The sequence below is a fragment of the Rhincodon typus genome, chromosome 11 (genome assembly GCF_021869965.1).
Source record: "Rhincodon typus isolate 14 chromosome 11, sRhiTyp1.1, whole genome shotgun sequence".
Taxonomy (NCBI): Eukaryota; Metazoa; Chordata; class Chondrichthyes; order Orectolobiformes; family Rhincodontidae; genus Rhincodon; species Rhincodon typus.
Genome location: NC_063342.1, coordinates 34,325,082 through 34,338,036, shown reverse-complemented (window position 1 = coordinate 34,338,036; position 12,955 = coordinate 34,325,082). Strand labels below are relative to the sequence as shown.

The 12,955-nt window shown below is 39.8% G+C and overlaps 1 protein-coding gene across 1 annotated transcript in view; it reads left to right on the top strand.

The window, feature by feature from the left end:
• The window catches only part of spag17 (sperm associated antigen 17), a 216,366-nt gene that overhangs the window by 173,432 nt on the left and 29,979 nt on the right, over positions 1 to 12,955 (top strand). The window contains 5 exon segments of the mRNA XM_048603090.1: positions 468 to 573; positions 3,237 to 3,350; positions 8,819 to 8,944; positions 9,609 to 9,731; positions 11,636 to 11,749. Of these exon segments, the coding sequence (XP_048459047.1) occupies positions 468 to 573; positions 3,237 to 3,350; positions 8,819 to 8,944; positions 9,609 to 9,731; positions 11,636 to 11,749 (583 nt within the window).

Sequence of the window (12,955 nt, the reverse complement as noted above, 5' to 3'; positions counted from 1 at the left end):
CAAGGGAGTCAGAAACATACCCTGCATTCGGCACCTCTCCTCAAGGGGTTCGGGCCTCTTTCCCCCGTCATCTGACCTCCAATGCCATCCTCTCCATTTGACCTTCAATCTGTTCCTAGCCCAACTTGACTTTTAGCACACAACTGCTTCTATTTGAAATCTGACTTCTGTTTTCGTCTCCACCACAGTTCTTAACTTCTTTGCGTCAAAGTAATCTGATATTAATTGATTATTTTTGCATTGCCAAGTTGATGGAAACAAATCCCAAGACCCAATAATTCTGCAACTCTAACTCCTCTGTTCAATTATGGTAACTACGCTGTGCTTCTGCGCACAAAATAGTGGTCATGAAATGGAGAAGAACAGTGCATTCCAAATATATTTCTATTTGTGTTCTGTTTTACATTGTTCAGCTTCAATTCTGAAATCTGTATGAATCTTGCATTATCAAAAATTATTTTGTACAGGAGCTTGAAATGGATGATTTATCAGAGTCATTTCGAATTAATCAGAAGATGAAGGTGCCAGAGTTTTTTAAGGATTTGGTTTCAGCTTCCCCTAATACAGGTACAGGTAAATGTATGACACTTCACTATGACCAATTGATCTGATCTACTTTGAACGTTTATCTTATGTTGAAATTGTGTAATTATCATGTAAAATTAAAATTGAACGTCTTTATTTTCAGGGGTACTTTGAAGCATATAGAATTAGAGAAATCCTGAAACATTTTATGTGGTTGAGATGAAACTACTGTAACATCAAAAGAAACTGGGCTGAATTTTGGCAATGTGTAATTTTTGGGTTTAAATGAGGGTTTCTCTCTCTGGGCTAGGGCAACTTGTCTCATGCATTCTTCCAGAGATAGTAAGATTTGCAGACGCTGGAGTCAGAGACAACTCAGTGTGGAGCTGGAGGAACACGCAGGCCAGGCAGCATCAGAGGAGCAGGAGTGTTGACGTTTTGGGTCGAGACCCTTCGCCTGACCCGAAACATCAACTTTCCTGCTCCTCTGATGCTGCCTGGCCTGCTGTGTTCCTCTAGCTCCACACTGTGTTATCTCATGCAATCTTTAACTGTTCACCTCTATAATTGTGCATCCAAGCTGCACTGCTTATTGCGTCATGTGATCACAGAAGTAGAAGTGCTTTTTGCTGATGGGAGGTACCATACTTAAACCCCAGCTGCAAACTAGCTAAAATCCTGCAAGCCAGAAACTACCATTTCAAATGTGTTACTTGACTTCAATCCAAAAGGAGATAGCTGAGAAAGGGTATTTGGCAACCCAGCTTATGGACAGGGATCTGGAATCCTGCTGGACGGGGCAGTGGAGAGGAGGGCTGTCCTCATATCTCAGGACCAGTGCTCTGCAAGGGTAATTTACCTCAAGTTCACTCTAAGTTTGCTGTTGCACACACATCCTACCAAGGCTAATGGTCTACTCTCTCTATTGTATGCAGCACCAGCTCTTAATGGCTCACCCATTTCATCCTCCCGAAGCTTTCCTGGCCCTCTGCAATTTCTACTCATTCAGGAAAGATTGCCAGTTTTACAGCTCCTGCACCATCACTAACAACTCTTCTAGCCATTTTTGTCTCACTCAATATATCCATTTGTGTTATTGCAGGAGAAAATGTCTCATAACAGGGCCAAAACAGCAAAACAGGTATTTTTCTCCTTACTTACTAGGAGGAGAAAATCTTTGAATTTGCAGGAGAGTGTTGAGACTGCTGAGATGCAAATTACAGAATCTCGAAGTCGAGGCAATTGAATATGTTTCATTGTGCTGTGCTGTACTGCTATCCCATTACCACCAGTGTGAACATGTTCTTAACCTTCTACCCCTGTTATACAACTTGGTTGCTCTCTTCTCTTACGCAGACACCAATGGCACCATACAGCCTCTGCCCTAAAGAGACCAGCCCCTCTTCTATCAGTTCGTCTTCTACATCGGAAGAAGTCACAGATCCCTCAGAGGATGTACTCTCCGTGAGCTCATTGTCACCTCAATGGGCAGAATCTAGTAACCACATCATTAGTACAACATTGCAGCTGGTCAAGGCAGAAAAACTTGATTGGCACCATATCCTCAAACATGCACTTCCTCCAACATTGACTCTCAGCATCAGCAGGGTGTACCATTCACAAGATGCACTGCAGAAATTAGTAAGACTCCTCAGATAGCACCTTCCGAACCAACAACCATTACTATCCAGAAGGGCAAAAATACAAAAAAAGGAACATAACCACATTGCACATTCCATTCCAACCCACACACAACTTTATTTGGAACTATATCACTTTTCCTTCGCTGTCTTGAAGTCAAAATCCTGGAGCTCCCATGCTAACAGCTTTGTGGGTTTACTTCAGTGGTTTAAGAAGGCAGCTTACCACCACCTTCTCAGTGGCAACTAGGAATTGGCAATTGGCCCTGGTCAGCAGCACCCATTATCCCATGACCAGTCTCTCGAACAAATTGAATAAAACCTTGGATTACTTGAATATGCATGGAACTAAGCACATTATGAGGTATCTTTTAGTTCAGTTCTTCAGCTCTGCTCTTTTACATTGATAACTGTGAATACACGTATCGGGGTAAAGGACTAATTTCAACTACTTTAGTATGAATTACTACACAAACATTTGGGAAAAAATATAGCAGGATGAAATAACTGAATCAGGCCTACCACATGTCATGATTTGAAGCATCAAAGCACTTTGCCTTCTACTCTGCACACACCTGTAGTTCACACTGAACATAGAACATAGAACAGTACAGCACAGTACAGTCCCTTCAGCCCACGATGCTGTGCCGCACTTTTACCCTAATCCTAAGGTCTATCTAACCTCCACCCCTACCTTATACTATCATCCATTGAGGGCAAGGAGTTTTAAAAAAAAGCAAAGGCACTCAGGGACAATACAATTTTGACATCATAATTTGTTTTTATAATGCCAAATTCCTACTTTGGGTATATAGGAAAAGGAGAAAATGTACTTTTAAATGCAATTGTTAATCGCTGCAAGTATGACAAGTATATAGGCTCCATGTGGAGATGCTGATGTTGGACTGGGGCAGATAATGTCAGAAGTCACATGACACCAGCTTATCATCCAACAGATTTATTTAAAATCACAAGCTTTCAAAGCACTGCTCCTTCGTCAGGCGAAGTATATAGGCTAGCAGTCTCTTGCTTCAGAAAAGCATTGTTAACTAACATTTCTTATTTTATCAGATGTTAGTAACCAATCAACATATCCAATGCCAGAACACACAAGGACAGACACAGACAAAAGACCAGATAACTTAACACAGATTGTAATTTCTCCTTCTCAATATGCCACAGAAGGTAATATGTTCAGCGATCTATTAGCAAATCTAGTATATTGTTTTTGAGACTGCATAAGACTACAGTGACTCACCATTCACATTTCACCAATAATGTGTTCAATCTTAATTCTTTCTTAACTTACCTGGGAAAATATACCTTTGATAATTTTGCAGCCAGTAGTAAGGAATTGGTTCTCACTATTGATCTCAAATCAGTGCTCACTTACTGGACTGAATTTTATTTTTATGCAATATCTTCATAGCTTCTTCATAGCATCCCTACAGTGTGGAAACCCACGCCGACCCTCCGAGCTAAATAGACAGATCGGAAAGCTAAGGGTGACTCTGTCTAAATTGTTAGCCAGACTCTCAACTGCATTTTACAGTGATCAATCAATAAATCGTTTGCTGTAAAAATGTACTGTTTTTAAAGGAAAATCATCCAACTGAACTGCTCCCAGTCAGTCAGAGGGCCTTTCCTAATATTGCACTTGGAAGAAAAGAGTGCCTGGAAATGATACTGCCCTGAACCAAGTAAGTAGGGTATGAGGGTGCCTGGGCCAGTGCTAGTGAAATGGTATTGGCTGCTTGAAGCCAAAGACATTCCATCCCACCATTCCTCTGCAGTTTTGTAGCCCTGCATTCCCACCACCTCTAAGCTCATCCTCGATGCGTTCCAAAATCCAATCGACTTAATCTGAAGTTCTTTCCCATAACTTTAATGAGATATTAGGGGATTTCATGTGGGCCCAAGTATAGCTCTGCAGATTATTTTCATGGAGGTGTAAAGGATAAGATGTATGATGGTGTGAGTAGAAGTTAACTCACTGAATCCAAAATGACATTGGCAAAAGGCGCACACATAATTTTTTTTAAAAAAGTGCATAATTTTTATAGCATCATGCTTATAAGCAGGATTTTCAAAAACATAAATTTGAATGGAATCATGCTAAGAAGTTGTAGAAATTTGAGAAATATATAAGAAGTCAGATATGAACAAAATCATATTAAAAAGTTAAATTCAACTTAGTCAGATAATGATATCAGAATCAGGTTGAAAATTCATCAAGTTTAATCATTTTAAAAGTCAGATAATGTCTGAACCAAGTCTCAAAATATCATAAATTTAATCACTTAACATAATAAATACTCAGAATCATGTTTAATGTTAGATAAAGGAGAATGAAAAAAGTGTATACCACTAAATATTCACTGAGGAGGCTCTTTCCAGCTAAAAAGACTATTGTAGGTAGGAAGGTTTGTTATAAGAGGGCAATTATCTCAAATGTACACCAGTTCCCTTTCTCTTCCTATTACTGTTTATATCACAGACATAAAGAGTGAAATCTCTGGAGTGAAATGCTAACGTCTTCCCAATCCTTAGGTTTACCATTTCTTTGGCAACTTTGTAAGCTTTTTTTTGATCTAATCCAATTCTTGTTTTCTTTCATTAACCATACTTTGAGCATTTTGTTTGTTGGGTTTTCATGTAGTTAAGGAATATATTTTTGTTGTATACTGTTTATTAGTTATTTAAATATTAGCTATTACCTTTTTATCAGAAAACCTTTTAACATAGTTCTCCATCTTCCATGTTGCCTTTCTTTGGGTTTGATCCGAGCACTTTCAAACTTAATGTAAAATGCTATCATACTGTAATCATGTTTTCCTAATTGATCCTTTGCAGCAAGATTATTGATTAATCGTTCGTAGTTGGTTCCTGAAAGTAGTGTTCTAGAAAACCATCCTGCATACATTCGAAAAATATGTCCTCTACAACATCAGTACTAATTAGATTTACCCAACCTACATGTCAATTGAAGTCGTCTATGATGACTGTGCTCTCTTCTCAGACAGGGTCAGTAATGGGGCGTTACGGTGGCTCAGTGACTAGCCCTGCTGCATCACAGCACCAGGAACCCAGGTTCGATTCCACCCTTGGGTGACTGTCTGTATTGAGTTTGCACATTCTCTCCGGTTCATCTGGTTTCCTCCCACAGCCCAAAGATAGACAGTTTAGTTGGATTGACCATGCTAAATTGCCCATGGTGTCCAGGGATGTGCAGGCTAGGTGGATTAGCCATGGAAAATGCAGGGTTACAGGGATAGGGTAGGGGAATGGGTCTGGGTGAGATGCTCTTCAGATGGGGAGTGTGAACTGGATGGGCTGATTGGCCTGCTTCCACACCAAAGGGATTCTATGATTCTATATCACTTCGCGAGGATGCGTTTGTGCATATGTGGATACTGTGGACATTCTGTTTGCTGTGGCAAGTTTTCCTTCTGTTATAAGGATAGCCTCCTGCATCCAGTGACACAGATTGGGTTTTCTGGAGATGCATCAAGGTTCACAATGAGTTCCAAACTTTACAGAGATTATTCCCTTATGCACATTGCACATTGAGTTTGATCAGGGAGATATTGGACATGAAATACTTTTTATTAAACACGTCAGTGCAGTCACCATTAATCTACCAAGAGGTCATTCGTGCACAAGCAGTCCATTGTGCAAAGCCACCTCTTTTCCAGTGAGTACTTACAGCAACTGGGATGTGGGAAAGAATCTCAGTGAAGTCAAGAATTCAAAATTCTAAATTTTTTATTCAAATATTTTAAAGATCTTCTCAGCAGGAGGTGAAATTTCCATTATTTCAGTAAATCTGCACTCAGGAGTTTGACTCCTCCCTATCCACTGGGATTATACTGCCAACTTTGTTCCAGGCACCTCCCTTCCACTGCCAAGCTGTGCACAAATACTATCACTGTCCCACATAGTGAGGACGTTCACAAGAAACGCAACCTTTTAGCACGGGAGCATGTAAAATTGAGCAGGCTTCAACCCAGCACCTTACCACCCATGCCCCGAGCTCATCACTATGAAATGGAAACCATAATATGCTCACCCACCAAGTATAAATAAATCATCAATGTTAACTAAATGCACTATTATCCTGCATACACCATGACACGTTTGGCACTTGAGGGATAGACAGCCTTTAACAAATTTTTAAAACAGCAAGAAAAAAAAGGTGCTATCTTTGAAGCAGAGAGCAGAAGATAAAATTGCCATTCTATCTTACCCATACATCCATTAAACACAGCCCCTAAATTATCCCAGATAACAAGGTGTAGAGCTGGAGGAACTCAGCAGGCCAAGCAGCATCAGAGGAGGAGGAAAGCTGATGTTTCGGGTCTGAAACCTTCTTCAGAATTGGCAGTTCCTACTATCCCTAAATTATCCCTCTTTGAGGTAAAAATGCCCTTGGCAAATGCCCCAACTTATCTGGTCCAGCGACCCATTTGGCCTCTTTGAAGGACTACTTGCAGCAGTCCTGGTAGTGCACACTATACAGTTCAGCAAACACTCCACTGGAGCTGATGGTAGAGGGATGGTAATTGATGAAGCTGCTGAATATGGTTAGGCCTTGAATACTACCGAAGGTGCAGGAGTAGTGTCTCTACCTCTTCATCAGGAGACCTGAGTTCAGAGGAAAGTCATAATATGTCTGAACAGGTTGATTAAAAATATTGACCCTAAAAATCCCTTAGAACTCTTGTGGCACAATGATATTGTCCTTACCTCTGGACCAGTCCTACCTGTTCAAGAGGTGTGTAATAGTATCTCTGAAAAGGTAGATTGAACATATCTACCCCAAACATCCTCTGCAGCAATGCCCTATGTCTCAGATAGCTGTCCGCCAATAATCACAACAATCCACTTTTGTGCTAGGCATGACTTCAAATAATGGAGAGTTCTCTCCCAATTTCCATTGGTTTCAGTTTTTCTGGGACTCTTTGGTGCTATACTTAGTCATCTCTTATGTCAAAGACAGTTACCTCTCATCTCAAGTTCAGTTGTTTTGGCCATGGTTGGAACATGGTTGATATAAGGTCAAGAGCCAAACGGTCCTGGATCAAAGATAGACAGACTAATGTGAGACAGTATGCTGATTGTTTTGCAGTCAGTGGGCATGGGTTAATTAGACATTACAACTCCTCCACATATTTTCAACATTCATCAAATATAGCTTCACAGAATCTAACCCAGGAAGTAGAAATATGGAAGAATAAACAAGATTTAAATTATGTACAGAAAACAAAATAATAAGAAGAAAGAAAAACGGAACTTGCCAGAAATGGAAAGTAGAAACACATAGAAAAGGTCAAACTAAATGGTTTTCTTTGTTAAACCCCAATATAAATTGAATTTTAAAAGCATGAGATCTCACACTCATAACATTAGGTTTTCAGTGTCAGAGAGGTTCTTTGGCAAGAAATATGGCTTAGCATGCTGTGAGAAAACACAAAAGACAAAAGAATACACTCGTGTTAACTGTTCTTTTCATGTTTAACAGGAAATAATAAGTGCTATAACATTATACATTTACATGTATTTTAATAATACTTTCTCAGAGCATTACTAGAATAGCAAATGCGGACAGAGAGCAGAATAAAATGGACTATATATAGATCTTCACGTGTAACAGAAGGTGCTGTCTGATGTATGCCCTAACGTTCTGATGAATGTTTTTTGCCGCACCAGTATTTTCAACACAAAATCCAAGGCCTTTTCTTCAATCTGGAAATTATAATATTTGGCAACATATGGTTTTTTGAAATGCAGTTGAACAGTTAGTTTTGTGGTGTTGTGAACCTATTTCTGTATTTTTGGTAGCAAAGCAATTTGCTTTTAGCATGAATATAGGGGAAAGATATTTCTCCTAAAATTGGTTTTAAGTTCAAAGTTGCAAAAGTATGAATATTTAATATGTGTATGAATGAATAATAATTTAGTGGAAGTACATCACTTCCGGTGCAACAATTAGGATGCATAGGAGAAAGCTCTTGTGATCAAACAATTGACATTAGCAACAATAATGCAGGCAAACCATTACCAGAGGTTGAACACCAGCAACATATCAGATACAGTAGAGAATAAACTTCCTGTATTGGAAATATTCGAATCAGAATTCAGATAAATATGCCATGGAAATGTTTGGAGGGCTAATAGGGACTTTTAGTTTCCTAAACCTCCGAAATAGTGCAAAGCTTTGGTGGCAAAATACATTCAACAAGGTTAGAGGAATTACAGAGAGCATTCTGTGTTAAAGAAGTGCACAAACAATATCTGAGAAATCAAAATCTGGAGAATAATGATCACATTTAGATAAAACAGATAAATAATTGAAACAGGAATATATAGCAATCAAAGGGCACAAATGATTGAAGCCAATGGACAAGCAGTGCTCCTGTGGAAAAATTAACAAAAAAGGAGGATAAAACAGAGGTAACAAAGAAATTGGGGGTGCACATGAATCTCACAAGCCTGTCAATATTATCTAGTGAAAGATGGGTACAAAGAACAATAGCTTGAATAGAAGATCAGCAAAACAGAAGTTCTTTAAAAGAACTTTTTTTAAATTAATAGGCACCTAGGATAACAGACTCTCTTCAATCACAAGCATCATTTTTAATTTATTTTTTCAGATGTTAGCAACAGGTCAGCTTATCCAATGCCATTTCATGGAACAGTGACAGATACGTGCAACTTCCAAAGTTCAGACAATACAATCCAACAGGCAGCGCTCTCTCAGTGTCAACATTCCCCTCCAGGTAAATTATTTTTTAATTCATCTGTTGGCCAGAAAACACAAAACTGCTGCAAAATAGTGTTTACATCAATCCCAGTCATTTCTTCAACAAATGCTTCACTGCTTTTCTTTATACTATTTTGACTTTCCAAATACTATCTTATGTAGGTGGAAAATGGAAATCTACCATAGTTATTATGGAATTTAATATGCACTATATGTTCCAAGAAACTAAGGGAAAGAAAAGAAGAAAATATAGACAAACCTTTGATGATATTGTTCACAGCAAGTCCAATGCTACTGTATTTCAAATAGCAAATCATGTTTATTAAAGGCCAGTGTTGGGAGTTCACTAGTCCGTTCTGATTTATATTCATTTCCTGTCTCAGTCTCTAACCTCCCAATCCTGAACCTACGTTTGCCAATTCTAGCTGCTAAACACCTTGCCTGACATCATTACCTGAGTTTTACCTGATGGCCTCCAAATGTGTCTTGATGACCTGATCTACAAATTCTGTTCTACAGTGACCTACCTGAGATATCCATCAATATGTCTGACCTAGATATGCTGATTTCAATTTACAGGTGTAAATTAGCTAAGTGTGCAATTTTGTATATTTTGTATAATATTTTGTTTGCACCGGGAAACTTTGAAAATAAAATTTCTTCTTCATTTTGCTCATCAGATAATTGTAACAGGCTCCTTAATCAGACCTGTCCTCACGAAACAGAGGCAAAGACAACTTGTCCAATGAGACCTGATGTTCAACAGCCACAGACAATGACACCTTCATGCCATTCTACTCCATGTAAGACACTGGAATTAATTCATTAGATTATTAGTGTAAGTTGATATTTTGGGATGTTTTTACAGAAGCATCATAAAGTTGCCTGTTCTTTTATTTGTTCCTGACATTGGGCAGAACTTCAAAGCCCGGAGGAGGGAAAGGAACTTAATTGGACAAGATGTTTGAGCCAGAATCTCATCACCCTCCTATCTCTGCCAATAGTGGCTCCCAGGTGGGAAGGCTCAAGTTCTACATTCCTGTCCCACTGTCAGTTGAGGTCCTTAGATGAACAATGACTGACAATTTAAGGGTGTATTCCTGCCTGGGCTGCAATTATATCAGCTCCAGCTGGGATGAGAGAGTCACCCTATCCAAATAGTTAACCAGTCTGGGCAGGCTGTCAGTTATGGAGAGGGACCCCCTCAATTTGCACTAATCTTGCATGATTGAATATCTGGGCATAGGGCAAGAGTGGTGGCTGCTGATGACCATACCTGAAGCCTTGATTCTGTCACCCCTCTTCTTTTAATGTGCCAGAACAATGCCTTTCTTTAGGAGTCAAACGAATGCCAACTCCACCTCCTAGACCCTTGTTTTTTTTTGTGTGGGACATGGGTGGCACTGGCTGGCCAGCATTTATTGCCCTTCTCTATTTGCCCTTGAGAAGGTAGTTGTGAGCTGCCTTCTTGAATCAGTGCAGTCCATGTGCTGTAGGAAGAGCCACAATGTCCTTAGGGAGAGAATTCCAGGATTTGGACCCAGTGACAGTGAAGGAACAGTGATATAGCCTAAATCAGGATGGTGAGTGGCTTGGAGGGGAACTTGCAGGTGGTGGTGTTTTCATGTACCTGCTACCCTTGGCCTTCCACATGTATGTGGCCATGGGTTTGAAAGGTGCTGTCTGAGGATCCTTGGTGAATTTCTGCAGTGCATCTTGTGGATCATACATACTGCTGCTACTGAGCATTGGTGGTGGAGGGAGTGGATGCGATGCCAATCAAGCGGGCTGCTTTGGCCTGGATGATGTCAAGCTTCTGAGTGCTGTTGGGGCTGCACTCATCCAGGCAAGTGGGAGTATTCCATCACACCTCTTACTTGTTCCTTGTAGATGGTGGACAGACTTTGGGGTGTCAGGAGGTGGGTTCCTCCCTGTAGTATTCTGAGATTCTGAATTATTCTTGTGGCCACTTGTATTTGTGTGGTGAATTCAGTTGAGTTTCTGGTCAATGGTAATCTCCAGGATGTTGATAGTGGGGAATTTAGTGATGATAATATTATTGAATGTCAAGGAGCAGTAGTTAGATTGTCTCTTATTGGAGATGGTCATTGCCTGGCATTTATGTGGTGCGAATTTTACTTGCTACTTGTCAGCTCAAGCCTGGATACTCTTTAGATCTTGTTGCATTTGAACATGGACTACTTCAATATCTGAGGAATCACGAATGGTGCTGACCATTGTGCAATCATCAACAAGCATCTCCACTTCTGACCTTACATTGGAGGGAAGGTTATGATGAAGCAGCTGAAGATTGTTGGGCCTAAGACACTACCCTGAGGAACTCCTGCAGCGATGTTCTGGTGTAGAGAAGACTGACATTTATCTTCCTATGTGTCAATTATAGCTCCAACCAGTAGAGAGTTTGTCCCCCAATAGCCATTGATTCCAGTATTGCTAAGACTCCCTGATGCCACTCTCAGTCAAAAGTGGCCTTGATGTCAAGGGCTTTTACTCTCACACGATCATTACAACAGACTAAAATGCAAAACACGAATGAACTTGGGCAACAATTCTGATGAAGAGTCACCAGACTCAATGTTAAATCTGCTTTCTCCGACAGATGCTGCCAGACCTGCTGAGTTTCGCCAGCAATTTCTGTTTTTGTTTGTAATTTAACCCATGATGCTTTTATTTTCTTAAACTGCAGCAAATTGCCTTGTACAAAGAGCTGATGAGCAACCTTCTGAGAAGATATACAACTGTTGTTTCTTGCACAAACCGCTTTCCATTCCTGTAGATGTCTTGAAAGACATTAGCTCAAGTCAGTACCAAACTCTTGTAAATTCATATTTTAGAGAAAGATAAGGTGTTATCAAATTTTTAAAAAAGTGTTCTTTTCTAATTTTTAATAAATACTGTTTCGGTAGTTGGCAGCTTGAAAGGGAAAGTAAGCATTTAGCTTTTCTTGATAGCATGGAAGTAGGACTGTCGCTAAGTAAGGAATTGGTGAATGAGAAATGACTGTAAAATAAAATCAGATTACAACAAGCAAACAAAAAACATGACAAGTGATTCTGAACCAAGTAGTATACAAATTTATAGAACTCTTACAGCGTCAAAGGAAGTCATGTCAGTAATTGAGTGCACTTGAATGTAAAAGCTTCAGCAGAAAGGAGGACAAATGGAGGAGCTATATAGTCATATTATTCATTGCAGTGTTATCCAACCTGTTAGCCATGCTATTAGGTGCATTTGCCTTATAGAGAACCAGGTGCAGCTAAATGTATTTCTGACAAATAACCTGCACATCTTTGCAGTGAATATAAATTCTAAAGGCTTGCAGCCCAATGCAAAGTATGTTGCATATTTCCTCCTTACTAACAACCACACAGCAAGTTTTTTGTATCATCTGCAAATTTCTTTGTCATGCATCTTACTTGTAATTATTAATTTAAATAATGGCAGCTTGTAGCCCATTAGTATGTCTGCTACAGAGTCGTTGCAAGTTTCAGAGGGCTAATACATGAGATGCTAGCTCCGCTTAGCTGGCACTGCTTAAAGCCAACCTTCTACTCCTGTAGGTGAGAGGCATTCTGAACAACAACGAGAATTGTTTGAAAAAATGTTCCGGGGGGTAGGAGAAAGAGTGAAAATGGTGCTACAGACCACAAGTATGCTCAAAGATCATCAGCTACAACTATGGGTTAGAAAAATATGTCCTCTTCCCTCACAAGTCTAGGAGGACTTCCAGAGAGCTACGAAGAAAGCATTGGGAGCAGGCAATCATTGTGACTGATTCCAGAAGTCTAGTTCTGAAGATCTTTTCACAAAAAGTTCAGTGACATGCCCTGACCTTACAAAAGAACCTCTAGAATCACAGGCAGCTTCACTCCTCACCAGCCCTGATAAATACCTAGGCATTTACAGCCCATCATTTCTGTGCCAACCAAAAATGAGCTATCCAGCCTTAGCCCACATTCCAGTTCTTGGCCATAAGTCTTATAGGTTGTGCATTATAAGTATTTAT